Below are 22,782 nucleotides of genomic sequence, written 5' to 3'. Positions count from 1 at the left end.
TGAAATCCATATATGTTCAGCTGAAGCTGATTAAATTCAAAAGGGTAACGTAAATTTAAAGGATGTATTTCAGATTTACTGCAGTTTCTGAATTCCATTGTAAGTGCACTGTTTTCCTGACAGCGTCCTTAATAAATCCCCAAATTTAATGAAGAGAGCACAAGTGGCACATTGAGTCATTACACTGAAAGAAAAGCAGCTTTTCCCGCAGCATCTCACTTAACTGTGGTTGTGGGAAATGCATACGATTTGTGTAGCATTAATCTACCTAGAAAAATGACTGCTACTTTGATGAGTGAAAGTTACAACTATTGGATGCTTACTGAGTTCTCCTTTTGCAAAGCTATGGAAAGTGTCTACATGGATATCTCTGAAAGTAGTCTACCCCCATTACTGCCTGATGATGGATATGAAGATAAATGCACAAGCTGGTGAAGCTGGCCTGCAAAACCTATTCCACTCAACCTGACATTTGCTGTGTGGCACTGTATTAAAATAAACATTTGGATCTGTAATGCACCCACTGCTGGAGAAAATGAAGTTACTTACATGTAAAAGTAGTTCTTCATTTGTATAGTGTATAGATATGCAGGCACCACATCCTGGCGCCTAGAAGTGGTTAGTTGATAACTGTGCTCAGAATTAGACTGCAATTGTATCTGTAGGTTGAGATGGAATGGATTCATAGGGTTAAAACAGACAGTAAAAAATAGCCCTTTAAAGAGGGCTAGTGGAATAATTTTTCATTTTTTCTCCCTGGTCTGTCATGTGGAATGTTAAAATAAACAAGAGTGTAGAAAAGGTACCAGTACTGGAGAACTACATTTACAAGTATGCAACTTTATTGTACTCCTCCTTTTTAAAGTTTGCTTTAAGTATCCACTTTTCTTTCGGGCTGTTGAGTTAATATGTATAGCAACATATGTACTGCTTTATTATTTAATATCAGATGCCCCCCTCTGATGGACGTTGCACTGCACATGTTGAACGGGTATCTTCTTGCATCAAAAGCCTTTTTGAGTAATCATTTAAAGGAGACCGCTGACCAAGATATCAAACCATCGCAAAACAACATGTTGGAGACCCCAGAGGTTACCAGAGAAGAACTGAAAAATGCGTTACTTGCAGCACAGGTACATGGCTATTTGAAACTGTTTTGAAGATCTAATTGTACAAGAAGTCCTCTTCCTATTAAGTTGGCAATTCTATTTGACTAAAGGGATCAGTGCAGTGCTTTTTACAAACCTTACAGTTGCCCACTGTAAAGCATTCACACAAAAGCCTAGAGGCAGTTAATTTCACAATTTGCATTGTGTTCAATCTTGGCCTAGGGTAGATTTGTATAAATACATTTTTTTAATTATCCACAGTTATAAATGTGAAACAACTTAAGTTAGTTAGTAAGCCACCGATGCATAGTTGGTAGCACACTCGCACATTAAACGCTCTTGTTTTTTTGTTTTTTTTCGTCAGGATAGTGCTGCTGTGCAAATTTTATTGGAGATTTGTTTACCTACGGAAGAAGAAAAGACTCACGACATCTTCTCTGCTAGCCTGTTAAATAATACTCTAAATGGTACTTCTGGCCCACCTGCCAAGGGAGATGAAGTTTTGCTATGTAACCTGCGAGAGGTGCAGTGTCTTATCTGCTGCTTATTGCATCAGATGTTCATTGCAGATCCCAACATCGCCAAACTGGTTCACTTTCAGGTCTGTTGTCAGCAAAATAAATTTACTACACATGTATGTATACAAGGGAATCTTATTATGGCCAATGTTGCACCCACTGCTATGATTAAAATAATCTTCTGTTTGAAATATTTTAATGTGACACATGGATCTATTAGTCAACCTATGCATCATTTAGTGTATGACGCTAGACTAAGTATCCATTTATTAGGGTAGTCCTATGAGATTGTTTGATTTAATTTAACGCTATTCTGCTGTGACCCCACTATTTTCCGTGGGTGCTTCAAGGATTTTTGATTTCCTATGGGCCTAAGGAAATTAAGTTGTGTTTATCGTAGAAAGCTGTAATGCGGTCTTGATGTTGTTTATCATAGGGATTTCCCTGTCCATAGCACCTACCTTGTCTTTGGCTAGGCTGCCTGTCTCTTGGGCTTTTCACATAGCCTGTTTCATAAAAGGAATGTTTACAAAATGGCAGGGGCTCAACAGATATTTTGGGCTACGACAAAGGGTATATAATTAATGCTGAGGCATTTTAAGATAACATACGAGTATAGGTGGCAAAAAAGTAGGAGAAAAATAGAGGCACTACTTTTACCATGAATTGGTGTCTGATTCTAAGGTGGAGAAAGGTGCACTACATCTTCTCCTTTGTGGTGCTGGGCATATCAAAACATTTGAAGGACTGGCCTCACACACCACCAGGTGTCATGCTTCATCATCGACAGTCCTCTCTCTCTAAAAACCGTGTAAGTAATTTATTAGTAAGGTGTTTGCTTAATATTAAAAACTACGGTGTGAGGACTTGGGGGTTTAGTACCCCATTCCCATCAATGTTGTCAACATGTTGATGCTCATGTGGCCGGGAGGGTCCATGGCATTCATCAGGACAAGATGCAAGGGCTCCTATCTAGTCTCTAAAGACTATGTTATATCCACAGGTAGGTTGACCTATGTCAAGCTCTACCTGAAAGAACTTGAAACCTGTAAAATAAAGGTTAACAAAGTATCAAAAAAGGCGAAGAATCAGACAGGCACTATGCAGATAAACATTGTTATGAATTCGGATGTGAACACAAGTGTCACTGGAAATGTGGTTCGCATGAAAATGAAAACTGTGAGTCCAGCTCACAATCTTACCCCAGTTTAGGAGTTGAGGTGTCCAATTGGAAGGGGGATTGAGGGACCCCTGTAGTCACACTCTGGAAACAGAGTAAGGGAGAGATTTGTAGTGAAAAAGTAAAGTTCTATACTTTGAGGGTCACGCATTGTAGCTTGCACACATCTACATAAAGACTCTAAAAACGAGTTCTAGGGTTTGAGCAAATTTATTTTCCAAGCACACACCGCAATCCTACCCTTACTGCCTCAAGGTTCGTCCCTCGTAGTACTCCTACAAACCGTCCTCGCCTCTTCCCCATTGGTAGCGGAGTGAGTGTTAGCATTTGGTTCATATAAGTGTGCAACTGTGGTAATCACTGGTTAATACAGTGAGAAATAGGCACAGGCTGTGTCAATTTAATGGCTGTTCCGTATCCGGTGTCTGAAAGGTTGCCTGGGTGGTGCGCATCTCTTAGATGTGTCATTCGGCATCCGCTGTCCTAAATGGGCTGCCTGGTTATTGCTTCCTACTATGAGGTGTTTGATTGCGGTCGACACGTAGCCTAAAGACGGAGAAACCTCTGAAGATCAGGGCGTGGTTGAGTGCGCTTATGCGCGATGGATTTTTTCATTGTTCAACTCCGTGCTGATGTGCACATGCGCGCTATTGTTTGCACAGCAAAGAAGGAACAAGAGCCCGAGTCTCGTGTCAGCTGTAATAGATTATGAACGTTCGCGGAAAACAGCGGAGACTCAAAGGGTCTTAATGCTGAGTGAAATACATCTAGTATGGGGTGCTACAGGAACATTAAGTCAAAAATTGCGCAAAGTTAGAAGCTTAACACTTGAGATCATTATTGGCAAGTCTCAAGGGCGGCTGACAATTTAAGGCTAATAACCACATAGGCCATAGTGGGCTTCTAGATCTGACGGATGTTCCCAGTGGTTCTCAAGCATGTATGACCACTGGAAAAAAGATGTTTTATAGTCAGTGCATGTGAATACATATCCTTGCAGATTTGAAAGATCTTAGATGTTTTGGTTGAACATAGCCTCCTATTAATTAAGGGAGTGCTGTACAGAAGCCATCTGTTGTGTGCAGATTTGTGAAAGATGCTTCTGATAAATACATCTGCCAGTGGATTCCTCACCTTGTGAATATCCCCTTTCGTCAGCAACATTTGGAAATTCTTTTTGTAGCTTCGCTCGCGACTCCGCTGACGTCACCGACACCATAATAGGCCCACGCCGGAGTGATGACGTCAGTTCCCTTTTTTCCGCGTCGACGCTAACGGTTTTCAAGGGATCATCTGTAGCTGTTACAGTAACTTTGTTAGTCTGTGATTTTTCTCTGTGTCTTATTGTCTTCTGTCGAGATGTCGTCGAAGAAGACAGGATTTGAGGCTTGCGGTGAATGTGGCAAGACAATGTCAATCACTGACCTGCATGAGTGCTGCGTCTGGTGTCTGAGCTCCGACCATGACGTCGGAGTGCCAATCTTGCAAGAAAATGACACCAAAGGCCCTTCGAGAGAGGGAGACAAAGCTCCTCGTTGCAAAATGAAAAAGTATGAAGGAGAAGAAAACTTCGAAGTCTCGTTTGAGGTCTCGTTCGAGGTCGCGATCGGAGTCGCCCTCTGCTCATGCTTCGAGGTCCTCGAGAAAGACACAAGAAGAGGAGCCATGAGTCAAGACATCATTCTGGAAAGGACTCGAGTTCGAGACCGAAGTCGCAGGTTAAGCTGCTTCGGAAGGTGCTGGTGTCTTCGACTTTGGAAGCACAGGTCTCGGAGGCTGAGGCTTTGCGGGCGGATTCGCATGGATCACCAAAGCAGGTAGTGAATCCATCTCCAGTTCCGTCCCATCCTTCAGGGCAGGAGGATGAAGGTGAGGTGGAGGAAGTTGGCGAAGTCGAGGCTCAGTTGCCTGCGGGTCAGTCGACTCCGGTGCACCAGAATGAAGAGGAGGTCGACGTTGTGACGACTCCGCTCCCTCGGGAGCAGCCTGGGGGCTCATATCCTGCCTTTCCGGCTCCAGGTCCGGATACAACGCAATTTCTAAATGCCATGTTCAGGGTCTACTCCAGGGCAATGTACCCGTCTGGTGCACCTGTTGGTCCCACGGGTCCTATGGCGTTTAGTCTGGGTGTTCCCCAGGCTTATGCCCCTGCGCCCTTCATGTCTTTCATGCCGGGTCCAGCACCGCATTAGCATTTTCCGACGCCGGCAAAGCCTTCGACGCAGGGAGCAGTTGACGCTGAATCCATCGACGCCGATTCCATTGACGCCGGTACCCTCGACTCCGATGCCAAATCCCGTTCGACCTCGAGTCAAACTACCTCGCCCGACTTCAGGTTCGACGCCGGCTCCGACTCCGGTGGAGTCGATCATGGATCAGTCTGCTTCGTTTGTGAAGGAGAGGTCGAGGCGTGAGGCACAGAGGCTTCTGGAAGAACAGATGTATTGGGATGAAGATGTGGAGGAAGGTGAGCTTCGGGAGTCTGAGGATCCTTTTGATGACCTGAGGGAGGCTAGTGGTCCGGAACTGTCTCCTGAGTGGGATTTGGCCTCTACATCTGATACACCTTCTAGAGATGCGACTCCTTACCATGTGGTAATAAAGAAGGTGGCAGACTTGTTAAACATCACTCTGCCTACTGCTGAGTACAAGTCAAATATTCTGACGGAGGTCCTCCATTCATCTTCCTCTGTAATTTGAACCAATGCTGCCATTCAATGATGCTTTGGCTGAGCCAATCTATGAGGTGTGGAAGAAACCTTTGTCAGCCCCTGCTGTTTCAAGGGCAGTTGCGAGGACATATAGGGTGGCTCCTAATGACCCTGACTTTTTATCTACACACCCCCTGCCTGAAAGTTTAGTTGTGCAGGCTGCCTGCTCTAAGAAGTCTGCGGGGGCTTTTCCGCAGGTTCCTGGAGAGAAAGAGTTGAGAAAGCAGGATCAGGCAGCTAAGAACGTCTTCTCCTCAGCCAGCATGGCGTTAAAATCTACTAATGCGACTTACCTGATGGGACGTTACATCCATGCCCTGATGGAGTCTGTAAAACAGTTAGTGCCCAAGTTTCCTGAAGGGGATAGAAAGGACTTTCAGGAAGTTATATCGGACACTCAGGCTACAGCAAGGCAGGTAATCCAGAGTGGGCTGGACACGGCAGATTCAGTGGCGAGAGTCATGGGCTCTTCGGTGGCCACTAGGAGAGCTGCGTGGTTAAAGTCGTCAGAGTTCTCAGCAGATGTACAGTCTGCCTTGATGGATTTGCCCTTTGATGGGTCTGGACTGTTTGGGAAGAAGGCTGACGCTGCTTTAGAGCGTTTAAAAGACATCAGAGCGACTGCGAAGTCGTTGGGCCTTCAGACAAGAGGCACATTTGGGAAGCGCTTCAGAGGATTTGGCAGTTCTTCCTTCCGAGCCTATAAACAATCTCAACAACAGCCACAGCAGCAGTAAAATACGCTGTACAAGTCTTATAGGGGCAGACAAAGTTTGTCCCAGAGGTAGTCAAGCCTCCTCCTCCTCTTCCTCTTCCCCTTCCCTTTCCCAGCCCCCTGCCAACGCAGCAAAGCAGCCCTAGATCCGCCATTCCGGATCATGTATGCCCAGTGGGGGGTCGGCTTACCCATTTCCTACGAGATTAAAAATTGATTACATCAGATCTTTGGATTCTCAATCTCGTGGAGAATGGGTATGCTCTTACTTTTCGAGAGTTTCCCCCAAATTATCCTCCTTGCCAGGTTGTTTGTTCGGATGACCACCTGCTTCTCCTGCAGGAAGAAGTCCTGGCACTGTTCAGAAAAGGTGCGATAGAGGTGGTTCCGGAGCAGGAGAGGGGTCAGGGATGCTATTCCCGGTATTTCCTGATCCCCAAGAAGGATGGCAGACTTCGTCCAATCTTGGATCCCAGGATCTTGAATCTTTATCTGAAGCAGGAGAAGTTCAAGATGCTCACCCTTGCACAGGTTCTTCAAGCGCTGCTGGAAGAAGACTGGATGGTGTCGATCGATTTACAGGATGCGTATTTTCATATTCCCATCCTGAAGTCGCACAGAAAGTATCTCTGTTTCACGGTTGGGTCGCATCACTATCAGTTTGCGGTCCTTCCGTTTGGTCTTACTACTGCGCCTTGAGTCTTCACCAAGGTGATGGCTGTGATGGCTGTGCATCTCAGAAGATCGGGGGTACCGGTATTCCCGTATCTGGACGATTGGCTGATCAAAGCAGAATCTCCAGAGATAGTGTTCCATCATCTGCAAGAGACAACTCCGTTGTTGCACAGGTTGGGTTTTTCGATAAATGTACCCAAATCTTACCTGGGGCCCTCCTAGCGCAACCTGTTCATAGGTGCGGTACTGGACACAACTGTGTGTCGTGCATTCCCTCCTCCTCAAAGGATTCGCGACATACAGGAAATGATTCCTTTATTTTACAATGGAGCGGTCGTTCCAGTCCTGAAGGTCCTTCGTTTGATGGCTTCTTGCATCCTGTTGGTCAACCATGCACGCTGGCACATGAGGGCCCTCCAGTGGTGCCTCCGCAGGCAGTGGTATCAGCACAGCGGAGATCTCAGTGAGTCAGTCAGGATCTCGAGAGAAACTGCAGCGGATCTGTCTTGGTGGGGCGTGGAAGGCAATCTGTCTCAGGGAAAGCCTTTTCAACTGCCTCCATCGCTGGCCACAGTGATATTCCATCGCTGGCCACAGTGATAACGGATGCATCCACTCTAGGGTGGGGTGCTCATCTGGGTGATCTGGAGGTCAAGGGTCTTTGGTCTCCAGAGGAAAGGTTGCTTCACATCAACCTTCCTCTTTTGCGGGCCATACGTTTAGCGCTCAAGGCCTTCCTCCCTTCCCTTCGCGGTCAGTCAGTGCAAGTCCTGATGGACAACACGACCGCGATGTGGTATTTCAACAAGCAGGGGTAGTAGGGTCGCAGTGTCTCTGCAGAGAGGCTCTGCGTCTCTGGTCCTGGGTTCAGGACCATCGGATTTGTCTGATGGCAAATCATCTGGCTGGGGTTCTGAACGTACGTGCAGACAGTCTGTCGGCAGTTGGTATGGTATGGTATGGTAAAATAGTTTCTTAAGCGCACTTACACCAAGCGGTTTCATGGCGCTGTGAGAAGTGGAGCGGAGACAAGTGAATTTATTGATATGCTTGAGAGAGTAAGAGAGTTTTCAGGAGAGTTCTGAATTTAGTGTAGCAGGTGACCAGTCTGATCTCCATAGGAAGGGAGTTCCAAAAGCGGGGGGCCAAGACAGAGAATCTCAGACCACCATGCTTTTTTCGTCTGAAAGTGGGGATGGCAAGGAGGTGAAGGTGAGAGGAGCGGAGTTCACGTGACGGAGTAAGTATAGCGTTGAATTCGGGAAGAGATGAAGGCGGGGGATTTGTTGGCAAGAGCTTTAAAGATGGTACAGCCAAGCTTGAAGAGACAGCATTTGGCTACAGGTAGCCAATGTAGGCTCTTCATGAGGGGACTGACGTGTTGGTGTTTGGGTTGGTGAAAAATCAACCTGGCTGCCTGATTTTGTACAAGTTGCAGGCGGTGGAGTTGGTATGATGGAATACCGACATACAAGACATTCGCATTGTCGATGCGAGAGATGACGAGGGCCATGATGACAAGGGTAATAGCTTCTTTCGTTAAGAATCTACTGATTTTGCGGATTTTGCGAAGGTGGAAGAAGCAGGAGGAGACTATGGTGTTTATATGGGGCTTAAGCGATAGGTCGCTGCAGATGGTTACTCCGAGACTCTTCACAGAGTTGACAGGGTTGGGAGCAGAGACCAATGAGGGTGGCCAGAAGCTGGGGTTCCAAGGGTGATGGGGACCTCCAAATAAAACCAACTCTGTTTTATCTGGATTTAGTTTAAGTTGACTGTGGTACATCCATTCACTGATAAGAGTCATGGTGGTTTGGAAAACAGTGATGGAAATATCAGAAGAGTCAATATTAAACACCAGTTGGAGGTCGTCTGCATAGTTGAAAATAGTAACTGGATTGTTACGTAGTGACACAATCAGGGGTTGCATGTATAGATTAAAAAGTAGGGGCGAGAGGGCCGAGCCCTGGGGAACTCCGCAGGTGAGGTTAGTTTTTTACGCTGCAAAATTGTCCAGGCAAACAGCCTGGGAGCGCCTGTTGAGAAAGGAAATGATCCATTTTAGGGCCAGGCCCTGGATGCCAGCGTTACCGACACGGTCAATCAAAAGTTGGTGATCGACCGTGTTGAACGCTGCAGAGAGAGTTCTCGGCCGACCACGAGTGGAGGCTTCACCCGGAGGTGGTTCGTCACGTCTTCCGGACGTGGGGAACTCCTCAGGTGGACCTGGTTGCCACTCACGAGAATGCTCACTGCCCGTCATGCTGCAGTCTCCAGTTTCCGATGCAAGGAGCACTGGGGGACGCGTTTCAGTTGACTTGGGACTCACAGCTCCTTTACGCGTTTCCTCCCATACCCTTAATACCTCGGGTTCTGAGGAAGATTCGCCAAGACCGGGCCCAAGTTATATTTATCGCCCCGGATTGGCCAAAAAGGGTATGATAGACGGATCTTCTCCACCTCTCCTAGTGCCCTCTGCTCCGTCTCCCTCACAGGGCAGATCTTCTCTCCCAGATGTAGGGGCAGGTTCTACACCCCCACCACTTCCAGACCTTACAACTTCATGCCTGGAGATTGAGCAGGGCAACCTGAATTCCTTTTCTCTCCCACACGATGTGGTGGATGTCATATTATCGGCCAGGCGTGACTCCACCAAGTCCATTTATTCTTATAGATGGTCTAAATTTGTTACTTGGTGTGGGGAGAAGTCTATAGACCCTTTAAGGGCTTGTTTGTCCAATATACTTCAATTTGCACTTTCTTTGGCCCAGCAGGGTTTTGCGATGGCAACTATCAAAGGTAATTTATCAGCCTTATCGGTTTTCCTTTGTTTGCCGGACCAGCCCTCTTTTTTTTAAATCTCCTATCATATTACGATTTATCAAGGGCCTTACCAGTAAATTTCCTCCAACACCTTTTATTGTTCCTCAATGGGATTTGAACCTTGTGCTTACGTTTTTGATTGGTTCGCCTTTCGAACCTTTGCACAAGTGTCCCTTGAGACTTTTGACTTTAAAGACTTTTTTTTCTGGTGGCAATTAGCTCGGCAAGGAGGGTAAGTGAGCTTCAAGCTCTTAGTTCAAAGCCCCTGTTTTTATCCATTCATGCTGAACGAATGGTTCTCAGGACCAGGGCTGCTTTTCTGCCGAAGGTGGTAACTCCATTTCATCTGGGGCAGTCCGTTACCCTCCCTACCTTCTATCCTCCCCCTCACCCTTCCAAGGAGGAGGAAATGCTTCACCGCTTGGACCCTAAGAGGGCAGTGAGTTTCTACCTTGACAGGACGAGAGAGTTCAGGTCGGATGACCAGCTGTTCGTTGATTTTGCTGGCTGCAAGAAGGGGAAGGCGGTGCACAAGCGCACGCTCTCGAGATGGATTTTTTTATGCATCAAGATCTGCTACTTCCTGGCGGGTAAGGAACCTCCAGAGGGTATAAGGGCTCATTCTACTAGAGCGAAGTCTTCCAACATCTGCTCTTTCCAGAGGTGTACCTGTTGAGGATATTTGTAGAGCCGCGACTTGGGCCTCCCTCCACACTTTTGCGAAGCATTACTGCTTGGATACCGAGGTGAGGAGGGATGGCCACTTTGCGCGCTCTGTCCTCCAAGATTTTCTGGTATAGGAGAGGGGACCCTCCTCCGGGAGTGGGCACTGCTCTGGGACTCTATTCACAAGGTGAGGAATCCACTGGCAGATGTATCTATCAGAAGAACAAGTTACTTACCTTCGGTAACGCTTTTTCTGGTAGATACAGTATCTGCCTGTGGATTCCTCGCTGACCCACCCGCCTCCCCATTGTCCACTCTTCTATACCTGAGTTTATTGTCAAGGAATTGTTTTATTTTAATTGCATTCCTGCATTTGCTTCACACTGTGTGTTATCTTGACATTTGTGCACTGTGTATACTGTGTATATATCTATTGTCATCGGTCCGTCCGTGTGCCTCGAAGGCACGGAAAAAAGGGCGGAACTGATGTCATCACGCCGGCGTGGGCCTATTATGGTGTCGGTGACGTCAGCGGAGTCGTGCGCGATGCCGTGCCTCTGACGTAGTCTACGTCGGCGCGAAGCTACAAAAAGAATTTCCGAATGTTGCTGACGCAAGGGGATATTCACAATGTGAGGAATCCACAGGCAGATACTGTATCTACCAGAAAAAGTGTTACCGAAGGTAAGTAACTTGTTCATTTGTGATAGTTTGAGCGGTTTAACCAATTTGAAACCAAGGGATTTCATTGTTAAGGCCTGTTTCCCATGATTTTGAGGCGATAAACCCAGTGTTGTTCAGGTGTGAGAAGTCTCGTTTGTATGTTAGGTATGCTTAGGTTTATTTACTCCTAAGATGACCCATTCCATATCCTTGTCTCCATGGCCTTTTTCGAAGTAGTGATGTGTCAGTTTGGTGTTATTCGTTTTGCATCTGATGATGCTCCGATGCTCATTGATTCTCATTTTATTCTTCCTCGTTGTCATTCCACATAGATGAGGTTACAGAGGCATTTGATTTGGTAAATGGCATTTTCGCTGTTGCAGTTGGTAAGATTCTTTAGAATCCAGGGTTTGCCGGTTAGTATATCTACTTCCTTTGTGTGGTGGGTTTACTGACATGCTACAAAATTGCTGCATGGGTAGTGACCCACTGGTTGTTAGTGGTCCGATAAGGTTAGCTGGGTCTGGTTTGGTGTCACTGGTATTTATGCATGGACCAGTTCATCGCGGATGTTTGAGTTCTTCTTGAATGGGAATAGTGGTACTGGCCATAGTTTTCAAGCCCCATTCAGGATGCGCTAGTTCTTTTGTATTATGGTTTGGACTTTGTTAGAGATAGGAGTGCACGTTGTGACACATACTATTCTCTCATTTTCCGGTTTCTCATGATGTTCAAAGGGCCTCATGGTGGTTATTCCTTGCCCTTTTGCTAGCTCTTGTAACCAATGTCTTCAGGTAATGGCGTTCAATCAGTGTGTCCTCAAAGATTTCGGCTTGGTTGTCATATGCCTCCAGCAAAGAGCAGTTTCTCCTGAACTGACCAACAGGGAGGTTCTGTTTCAGTGCTTTGGGATGGAAGCTTTCATACATAAGCAGACTATCTGGGGCCTTTTGAGGGGGTCCCAGATATCTTTAGGATGTGATGTGCTAGGGATTAACTTTGCATATTGGGACAGTTGCTCCTGGCAATACACCAAGTCCGTCAACCAATCTTTAGGTGCACGTCCCCTTCCCCAGAGACATTCAACTCTTCTTTTGGCCAGACACAGGGAGACTTATTTTTGTTGTGCTTTAGGGATGTGTTCGGTGTAGCCCAATAAAGCAAGGAGAGGGGTTTTCATTATAGTCCGTGTTGTCATCTGCTCTAAAGCGTCCAGGACTTGCTCCCAGTAATCTTGCACCCCAGGGCAGTCTCCAAGCCAGATGTAGAAAATCAGCGTTCGGGCAACCGCATCTATCACAGCACTCCGAATCCCTGAGTTTGTATTTGTGCATCCTAGCGGGGTATAGTAAATTTGAAGTGTGTGATGTGTAGCCTACTGCTAGCTGAAATTTGCTCTGTTTGCATGCAACAACACCATTGATCACCAGATAATTCAAAACGAAGTTCAGAATCCCATTGTGCATGCACAGGACAGGGAGACCTCGGACGTTCAGTATGTATGGTATGATATATCATGGATACTAGTCGCTTTGGGGAGGTCGTGCTGAGCATCACATGAAGAGGCAAGGGAGTTCCTGTGGGAACTCCGGAGTGTTAGAGCGTATGCCCTGCCGAAGACGAATATACAGGAAGGTGTCCAGGGCGGTTGGCTGATGCATCTGGAAGAAGCTGTCGGTGGTATGAAATCTGCCCTCTTGATATAAGCCCCTCCATGTATTGATGTGGACGCGGTCTAATATCTGACTAAATGCTATTTCTTGTAGAAGTGCCATTTTAGGGTGATATACGAGGGGGAGCCTTGGTGAATACAACATGGGATTTTGCATGATGGCCTTTATTCGATTCCAAGCCATTATCGAGCATGTGAGTGTAGTGGGTTCTTTCTCTCGTGGCTGTATGTCGGTGTGAAGCGCACCTGCAATGGGTATGGGATCAGCCAGCCAGTGTTCTGCCGCTACTTGCGGCACATATCGGGGAGGATGTACCCAGTAATCAACATAGTGCGCCTGCGCACTGAGATAGTATATCCTTATCGGGAATGTCGAAGCCTCCCTGTGCATAAGGCCTGGTGAGGGTGCTCCAGCTTGCCCACGATTGCTTACCCTCCCCCCATCCCCAAATACCAGTCGAATTATTTCAGACCGTAGTACTTGGAAGAAATATCTATCAGGATGGTAAGGAATATTTAGGAAGAGGTAAAGTATTTGTGGCAGAATAACCATTTTTATTAGTGACGCTCGTCCCGCCAGAGACCGCATTAGTGACGCTCGTCCCGCCAGAGACAGCGGTAGTGCGATCCAACGAGTGACGCATTCCTTTATGCGTTCATAGTTGTGCCATAATTTAGGCGCATCAGTTCTTCCCTGTCTCGGGAGATGCGAATGCCCAAGTTTTTTAGATCTGTATCGCACCATTCTAATGGGAAGTCCAGGGGAAATTTAGATGTCGATGTGGTCAAGGGGAATAGACTGGATTTCTCCCAGTTGATATTTATACCGGAGAACTGCCCAAAGCGTATGAATTCATGTAAGATGGGGTTTAAATTCTCCTGTGGGTGACTGACGTACAAGGTGATATCCGCATAGAGTGACACCAGGATCTGACGCAGATTACATCGGAGTGCCTTGTGTTGGTGATGTTGACGGAGTTTTACCGCCAGTGGCTCCCCCGCTAGGGCGAAGAGTAGAGGTGACAGCGGGCAGCCTTGTCTCGTGCCCCTTGAAATCTCAAAGGCAGGGGATGTGTGCCCATTCATGAGGACTTTGGCTGTCAGGCGGTGATACAGGAGCTGTATCCATGATAAAAAAGAGGGGGGGAAGCCCATACAGTGCATCACAGTGAAAATATAATCCCATTCGTCAGAGTTTAATGCCTTCGTGGCATCTGGAAATACAGCAGCCAAGGGGAGTTCTGGTGCTACGTTGTTTAGAATCGTGAGGAGGGTCCTTAAATTGTGGGTAGTGGCTCTTCCAGGTACAAAGCCCGATTGATCGGGTAGGACTAGTTTTTCCATGAGTAGGCTGAGCCTGTTATCTATGAACTTAGCGAGAATCTTGGTGTCACAGTTAATCAGGGAGAGTGGACGTATGAGTCACAGCTAGTCGGATATTTACCAGGCTTGAGTAGGGACGTCATTAATGCTTCCCTCATTGAGGGTGGGAGCATATTAGATTCAAGAGAGTCTTCATATACTTCACACAATATAAGGGCCATCAGATCAATGTAAGTTTTGTAAAATTCAATGGGTATGCCATCCATTCCCGCGGCCTTCCCTGACTGTGTGTGTATTATGGCCTTGGGTACCTCATCTAATTCAAAGGGGGCACATAAGAATATGCGTTGTGTATCGCCTAACCATCCGTATGCTACGTCGCTAATATATTCATTCAAATCAAGTGGGTCAGTTCTGGTGGAGATGTAAATCGAGGAGTAGTGCTCAGTGAATATATCAAGAACGTCCGCTGTCGCGATGAAGCGACCCGTCAGGCCCTTGAATTTCCAGTACTTAATTGGGAAAAAGTGGTTTACGTACCGTTTCTGTGAGCACTTTCCCCGGGCGATCTCCTTCCTTGTATCTCCTGGCTATCCAATATTTGCCCCTAAACTTGACTTCACGTTCGGCAGTGTCTGTTTAGTCCATCAGAGTGTCACGGAACTTGCGCAGGAGGTCCTCAGTAGGGTTAGTGGATAGCTGTGTCTCTAATGTCCTTAACTCTGACTCTAGCTTCCTCAGTGTGTTTTGTATGTCCCTCAGCACAGCCGCACTCTTGGATATACAGAGTCCACGAATAGTAACTTTGAAGGCTTCCCATGTAGTTCCTACCTCTTCCACAGAATCTTTGTTTCTGCTAAAGAAATCCTGTATTTCATCCCCAACTCCTTTTGAAAGACCGTTTCCAAGAGTGCCGTGGGCTGCAGTCTCCATCCACAGCGTGGAGTGCAATATCCTGTCAGGCTCAAAGTCAGCAAAACTGGGGAGTGATAAGAGTATGTACATGCTAGGTGTGTGGCGCTTTCTAAGGCAGGCACCAGCCCCCTAGAGAGTAGCAGATAGTCCAGGCATGCCCAGGATGCAGCCTGTGTAGTGAAATGACTGCCTTTGTGTTTGAGCTGATGCGCGTGCCTCCAGGCATCCGTGAGTAAGCTTGACGTAAGTATGCCCTGTAGGGTCGCGCTGGACTTTGTGTAGTGATGTGGACTGGGGTTAGACCAGTCAATGTAAGGGCCATGTACTGTATTAAAATCACCTCCCCAGATTATGTGGGTAGATCTTGCCCCATAGGGTCAGGAAAAAGTCTGGAGTGTCTGTGTTAGGGCCATAGCAGCATGCCAGTGTCACGGAAACCGCCCAATCGCCCCCATGCAAGACAGTACCTCCCTTCAGGGTCACTGATCACTCCTATCAGTGCAAAGGGTGTGCGCTTTTTAATGATAATGGCTGTACCCTTTGCATATGAGGAATAGGATGAGAAGATTCTATGGTCAGCCCATTTCAACTTAAATTTGTTAGTGTGCTGGAGATTAACATGTGTTTCCTGGAGAAACGCTATGTTAATTTGGTGTCTGTGTAGATAGGCTATGATCTGACGCCTTTTCCATGGATCACGTAACCATCTGACGTTCCAGGTGACAATGTTCACTTTCCCAGGAGGGAGTGTGTTTGACATTGATTCAGGGTGGATGTGACGATGGACATAAAGGTCGCTCAATAAGTTGCTCCATGAGTACTGATCTGTTTGCCTGGTGAGCTTGCTCTACTATGAACATGCTAAAACTCAAATATTCCCCTCGTTCTCCCACCCACTGAAATGTGAACCCTCCATCTCTCCCTTACCCCAAAATATAACAAAACATATGCTGTGAGATATGTGTAGCTATCAACAGTGGGGGAATGCCCGTTGGGGGAGACCCCTAGGTCCAGGCACAAGTTCACCTTGCCTTGGAGTCCATGATAGATAAAGTGAATTAACTCAGAGAGGCAGAGGGTGCCTGGCGTGTCATTAGGAGGAAGCTCATAGTGGCGTCCTGTGCCTGCCCGCTATTCGAAGTGTATACTGCGGGAGGTAGTCACAGCCGGTGAAGGAGTGCCCCAGCGCGTCTTATCCTCTGGACGTTAGTTAGTGCCTGGGTAATATTCGTTGGGAGTTATCCTCTGCGTCCAGGGAAGTGGATTGCTGGGACGCCGTCATAGATCCAGGATTGCGGCCTACATGCTTCAGGTGCTTCAAGAATTCATCCACCTGCTGTGGTTTAGTGAAGAATCGTTGTTTGCCCTGGTTAGTGACCCTGAGGCGCGCAGGGTACAGCAATTCATAATTAATTTGGGCCAATCGCAGCTTATTTTTAACTTCTGTGAATTTGCGCCTCTCTTCTTGCACTGTGGGAGTAAAGTCAGGATAGATGGAGAACGTGTTACAATCATAGGACAATTGTTGTTTGTTTCTCGCTGCCCAGAGTGCAATGTCCCGGTCCCTATAATTCAAAAGCCTTGTGATGATAGGGTGAGGTGTGCTGCCCGGCGGTGGTCGTGGTCCCTGGGTGCAATGCGCACATTCTACTAGGAACTGTGCTGAAAAGGATTCTGCTCCGATGGACGTCAGTAGTAAATTCTCTATGTACTCCTCCATCTTCCCAGTTTTGGTCGTTTTTGGAATCCCAAGGACATGGATGTTATTACGCCTGCTTCGCGCCTATAAATCCTCGTTTATGGCTGCAATAAGTTTCAAAAGCTTATCCATTTGGGTGATTTGTGTTGTGACCTGTGATGTAGTGTCCTCCGTGTCAGATATTCGGCGTTCTGCCCCTTTTATGCGATCCTCATGGCCCTCTAGTTGATGAACGATGGCATCCATTCGTGTTGACATGCTGTCCACTTTGCCGACGATGGTGGCGAAGCCCTGCCTAACCTCCTGAAGAATACTTTTCATGTCAGCGTTCTGTATGGCAGAGCCCTCCTGGGTATCTTCCCCCTTGTCTGTGTCCTGTTCACCTTGTGGGGTGCGGGTACTTTTTTTGGCTTCGAAGTGAAGCTTAGGCTGACAGGTGTCCGGCTTCCCCATGATAAGACGTACCCAATGAGCGTTGATGCTCCGCGCCGTGTTGCTGTATGCTCACTCAGCACCGAAGGTGCAGCGTCTGATGTGCCTGTTATGGTAGTTAGTGGGGCCAGGGAGGGATAGCAGTTGTGTAGCTGTTATCCCTTCTTCCCCAAATCTATGTACTTCTGTGCAGGCGAATTGTAGCACACCGGAATCACCAGCTGTCTTCACTTTCCTGCATATAGGCTATTGAGTCTATAATGCGTGTGTGCACACTGTTAAGGAGAGAAGGAAATATATTGAGTACAGTGGGAGGGAGAGAATGTGCAGCAAAATGTCTTGTGCCCCCCCCCCCTCGGTATTGTTTTGGTGAAGTAGAACCAACGTGATCGGGAGAGAGTCCTGGCGCTGGAGGGTCTACTGTGGTGGAGGCTCTCAGGCAAGAGAGTAATCCCAGGGATTCCACTATGCCACGTCACGGTGGCAGGATTTGCTCATTTTATTGCACATAACACGTGAAGGGTAGCACGCCATACAGCCGGAGCAACACCATAATGGAGGGCGTGTTAAATCCGCACTGCCTTGTGGTCTCAGAAGGAGGTTGACCCTGCCCAGGTGGAAGATGGCTCCTGCTGAGGTCGTTCTGGGTGGCCCAGTCGTCTCACGGGAGGCCCCGGCCTTGCATAATACTTCTTGCCGCGATGTCGCACTGCTCCTCCCAAACGGATTCTGCGGCAGGTGAGCAGTGAGTCTGAAGCTGTGTTCTAAGGGGCACAATCTGGCCAGGCACCTCACTATTGCGGCAGTAGGGCGTGAGCGCGAAAGGCAGCGCTGAGTGACAGGTTCACTTTCTGCAGGGGAGTGTGCAATTAGTTTAAGTGGCCCATAGTTTTCATGTTGCTGTGACTGGATGGTAGACCCTGTATATTTTCTTAGACCGCGTTTCCCAGGGTAACAGTTTTGCGGGAGTCCTAGAGCGTCAGGCAACCTACCGCATTCACCTCCTCCGGGGTCCGATGCAGTGTGCCCCCGGCGGTGTCAGCGCAGGGGGAGTTCTTCGATTCCTGCACAGTGTGCTGCTTCAGAGGGTAGCCTCTCTTCTCACACCCGGGCCTGCGACGTCTCCCTCCAGTTCCACGCCAGAGGGCCCAGGTGCTGCATGGAAAGCCGCGGCTTTGTGTGTCTCTGGCGCTCCATGCCTCACCGCCAGATCCTGCTGCGCAGGATTGATGTCCCTGCAGCAGGAGCGCGGATGGGTCGATCAGGCTGAATTTTTTACTGGCGTTTCAGCAGGTTGGGTGCTGTGCTGGGATGCGGTTTTGGCCGTCAACGGTGCGGTTGAGCAGGATGATTATAGGATCTGTACGCCAGGCTGCAGGAGCCTCACGATAGTGCAGTCATGATGCGTGTGCGCTACATAGCGCCCTTCAACTTTTTTCTTTTTCACAAAAAATCTCTCCCTTACTCGGTTTCCAGAGTGTGACTACAGGGGTCCCTCATTCCCTCCCTTCCCATGGGACACCTCAACCCCTAAACTGGGGTAAGATTGTGAGCTGGACTCAGTTTTTGTTTTCATGTGCACCACGTTTGCAGTGGCACGTGTGTTCACGTCCACATGCATAATAATATTTATCTGCATAGCGTCTGTATGATTCTTCGCCTTTTTTGAGATTTTGTTAACCTTTATTTTTTAGGTTTCAAGGTCTTGCAAGTAGAGTTTGACATAGGTCGACCTAACTGTGGATATATTGTAGTCTTTAGAGACTAGATAGGAGCCCTTACATCTCGTCCTGATGAATGCCAAGGACTCTCCTGGCCACATGAGCAGATACATGTTGACAACATTGATGGTGATGGGATACTAAAACCCCCAGGTCCCCACACCCTAGTTTTTAATATTAAGCGAACGCCTTCCTAATAAATTACTTTGTTGAGTGCTGCGGTGTTGGTTTCCGGATTGGACCCAACAAGCCTTCGGTGCAGACCATCAAGGTCTGAGGGACTTGCCACTCGGTAGGGAGTCAGGGCACGTCTGGAGCAACGCGGGAAGCCCACTGAAAAGAGTACCCTTTGTGGGGACCCACCAGTCGACGGACCTGGGATCGCGAAGGGGCCTGGAGCAGAAATGCTAGAAGCGGGCTCACGGAACACTCGTAGAGTGTAGGCCCACAAACTTCGGTGCAGATGGTGCTAGGGGCTTGGACTACAAGTAGCCCAATGCACAACTTCGGGAAAGCTCAGGAAGTCGATGCACTTGCAAATGTGCGCGGCGTCCAGATGTTCCGGTTCCAAGTCACTCGTGAGGGCTGCGGGTGTCCGCTTTGCTGGGATCTCGTGTCGGCCTCTGAGAAGTCTGGAAGTTCATGTCCTGAGTCGCAAATACTTCGGAGTCCGGCGGGAGCTTCGGAAATGCAGACCGGCAAGATGCTTCTTTGGTGCCTGTTTGAACAGGGGAGTCAATCCTTGACCCCAAGGGAGATCCGTCTGTCTTCTAGTCATGTAGAATGTCGAAGTTCCAGGATATATGTATCAAAGTTTCGTCCAGGTGTAATCTGAAGTTCTAAGGACTGGGGTCCCATACTTATACTAAGCAAGGGGGTTGGACATACACTAGGGACCCACCTATGGGAGGGTCTGGGAAGAGGGGTGTTTACACCCCTTTCCCTTTGTCCAGTTTCGCGCCAGAGAAGGGGCTGAGTGCCCCTGCGACCGGTTTGAACTGGGGTATGCACAGGGACACCAAGTGTGCCCCAGCACTGTCTGAAAAGCATTCTCTGAATGCAGCCACCCAGCCCCAATACACTAACGCCTGTCTGGGTGGTGGTTACACCGCCCTGTGACAAGAAACCTATTGTCCAGGCCTCCCCTGCTGGAGTTTCGTCCAGCAGCCCAAGGTCAGACCCATGCCTGTGGCTGCAGCATCCCTTTTGTGATGCTAAGGTTCTTTTAAACTATTACCGGTTAGGTCAATGTATACATGTCTCTCCCTCTAGAAAGGTGGAATTCTACCCCCGCCGCCAGGACTGGCGGGGGGTAGGATTGCAAAGTGTTTGACACCAAACACGACATGTTTCCATGCAGCAATTCCAAAATTAGCATTTACAGCAAGGTTTTAATGCACTTAAGAGTATATGGTCTGGCTGCATCACAGAACAGCCTCAGAAAATAGGCTCCGAAAGCTCATGCATGGGCACCCTCTCTCACAATACCAATCACTCTGCCTTCAGGATTGATAAGGCCTGCCATAGGAGTGACTTAGGTTTATATGTGTCAGTGATTAAAGGCAGATATAGGTAGCCTATATCTTAGTAAGGGTTGCATGCACTACCTTACGCAGGCTGCAGTAAGAGACCTGTGGTGCCAGTTTGGAAGCTTTCCAGGTGTGGCATATTACATGCTTCAGCCCCTAGTAGGCCTCTGGGGTACCTATACCATTGGTACCTAAGGTACCATGTACTAGGGACTCACATGGGTAACCCAGTAACCAACTGGAGTGTACCTAAAGTACAAGCAATCATTTTAGAGAGGAAGCAGCTAGGCTGGGGTCCGGAATAGCAGGGCCCCAGCCTGACTAAAGTCGAGAAACAGTTAAATACCAGCAAAACGTGGGGGTAACCATAGTAAGCAGATCCTACTCTCCTGCAACAGGCAGCTAGCATCACCACTTTTTCATGAGCCTAATACGGTGGCTGCTGGTGGGGCAATGTCCAGGAGAGTTTCTCTGGAGTAAACCCTCCTGTGTGATACGAGAATGCCAGTGTTCCTGGATGCAATCACTTCCAGGTTGTGGATAGGTGTAGATAGGCTGGTCTTTGGTGCTCCGCTGGTGCAGTTGTGCAAGCAGGCCATTTATACAGTTTGCATCAATCTTTCAAAACACGATATCGTTATAGTAACAAAAAAACGAAGATGGATGCTGCAACTTGAAACTGGCCAGTAAGAAATGGCTACTGCTGCAATATAGTGACAGATGCACAGTGACATATGTGAACATTTTGAACAGTAGTAGTAAAAGGCACTCGCTGATCTTTCTAAAGTCTTTAAAATAAAAATGTGCTTGATAACATATGTTTTGCAGTATGAATGCTTTTCTAGATTCATATGTTGTGCATCTGTTCTGCCATCTAGTGGTTTGGTTCGAAATCTTGTTTTGTACTTTTTTTGTGTGAGAACGTTGCCGACCACGGTTTGGTGGCAAGTCCATCCTTTGTGTGATGTCAGACGGTGCCCCGTAAGTTCCATTTTTGTGGATTGGATCTTCAGATTCGTTTTTCCTCTATTGGATCTGGAAGCACACCGAAGGGGCTCTGAAGAATCTTCAAAAATCTGAAGAGTAATAAAGGAGCCCTGAAAAGCACAGAAAATCATCAGAGGCCACAAGGAACATTGAAGATGGGGAGGAGAGCTCCATTGATACCGATGGGAGGGACCCCAATGCTGAAGAACACATGACTGAAGAAGGCATATTGACAACACCCCCTTTAAATGCTTCCTACACTGAAACCACAAGTTCGCTTAGAGCATTCTGCATGAGGACACCGAAAGGAGCGTCATCTACATCGAAAGAGCAGAAGCCGCAAAGAAGTTTGGCACAAACACAAGGAGCCACCTGGGTCCCATCCAAAGGTAGCCAATAGGAGCAAGCCTTCAAAACAACCCTCCATGCTGGCAGGTGCAACGGAGGTGCCAAAGGAAAAGGACAAGGAGGCAAAGGACACAGAGCCGACTGCCCCGAAGAGGAAACCCTCCTCAACGACGGATGCAAAAAGCCCACTCTAGGTCAAAAGTAAGAGAAGCCGAATCGAGGCCGAAATGGCAGCGCTCCTGTAACGTAAGAAGGAGTTCTTAAACTCCCTCAAGAGATTACATATTCCCATGAAACCATCAAAACCGAGGGACTTGGAGGAGATTTGCCGTACTTCGAGGTGCCATCGATGTTGGGGCATCACGAGTAAAAGCAGGAAGATATCTTCGACTATGAGGAGGAAGACCCCAGCATGATGGGGATACCGAGCTGGTTGATGCCGACTCCCTGAGGAGGGAGTTGATAGCTACCCCTTGAGGCCCTCACCCCGGACGACCTGTCCATGTATAATGGACTAATCAAGATTGCGATAGACACATATAGGGTCATGCTAGAGGGAGGAATACTTCTTTCTCCTGAAAACCCTGATGGCGTCACAGAAGGTTACCCTATACCTGCCCTTGCGCCCCATCATTCTGGAGCAGGACAAAAAAGCCTTCAAGGAATCTACAGCAGCTAGGGCGGCTACTCCTCGTACCGACAAACTCCATCATAGTGGCCACGGCCAGAAAAATGAATAACGCCCCTACATCAGCCGGGTCACCACCACATAAAGTAAGCAAAAGAATGGATCTGTGGGCAGGAAACTGGAAAGGGAGGCTGCGACACAATGGAGAATTGCAAATTCCAATGTCCTCCTCAACGGGATCAGCCACCAGCAATGCGGGGAAATGGAAGAACTCGCGCAGCGCCTTCCAGAGAATTTAAAAAAGAGAGCAAAGCAGTCATCCAGAAGTGCGAGAATATCGCCAATTCCTGCCTCAAACCAGCTCTGGACACAGGAGATACCACAGCAGACAAATGTCCACAGGCACTACACTCAGGAGGCAGGCATGGCCAAGGGTCTGCGTCTTCAAGGCCAAAGTGCAGGGATGCA

At 47.9% G+C, this 22,782-nt stretch overlaps 1 protein-coding gene across 4 annotated transcripts in view; it reads left to right on the top strand.

Annotated features, from left to right (window-relative positions):
* Window positions 1-22,782, top strand: part of INTS2 (integrator complex subunit 2) — a 306,784-nt gene that overhangs the window by 195,547 nt on the left and 88,455 nt on the right. For all 4 annotated transcript variants that reach the window (XM_086954934.1, XM_086954935.1, XM_086954936.1 and 1 more), the window contains exons 20-21: window positions 950-1,133; window positions 1,474-1,710. In XM_086954934.1, coding sequence (XP_086811060.1) covers window positions 950-1,133; window positions 1,474-1,710 — 421 coding nt within the window. The remainder of the gene's footprint in view (window positions 1-949; window positions 1,134-1,473; window positions 1,711-22,782) is intronic.

Source organism: Lissotriton vulgaris, chromosome 2_1 (genome assembly GCF_964263255.1).
Source record: "Lissotriton vulgaris chromosome 2_1, aLisVul1.2, whole genome shotgun sequence".
NCBI lineage: Eukaryota > Metazoa > Chordata > Amphibia > Caudata > Salamandridae > Lissotriton > Lissotriton vulgaris.
This window is presented reverse-complemented; position numbering and strand designations above follow the sequence as displayed.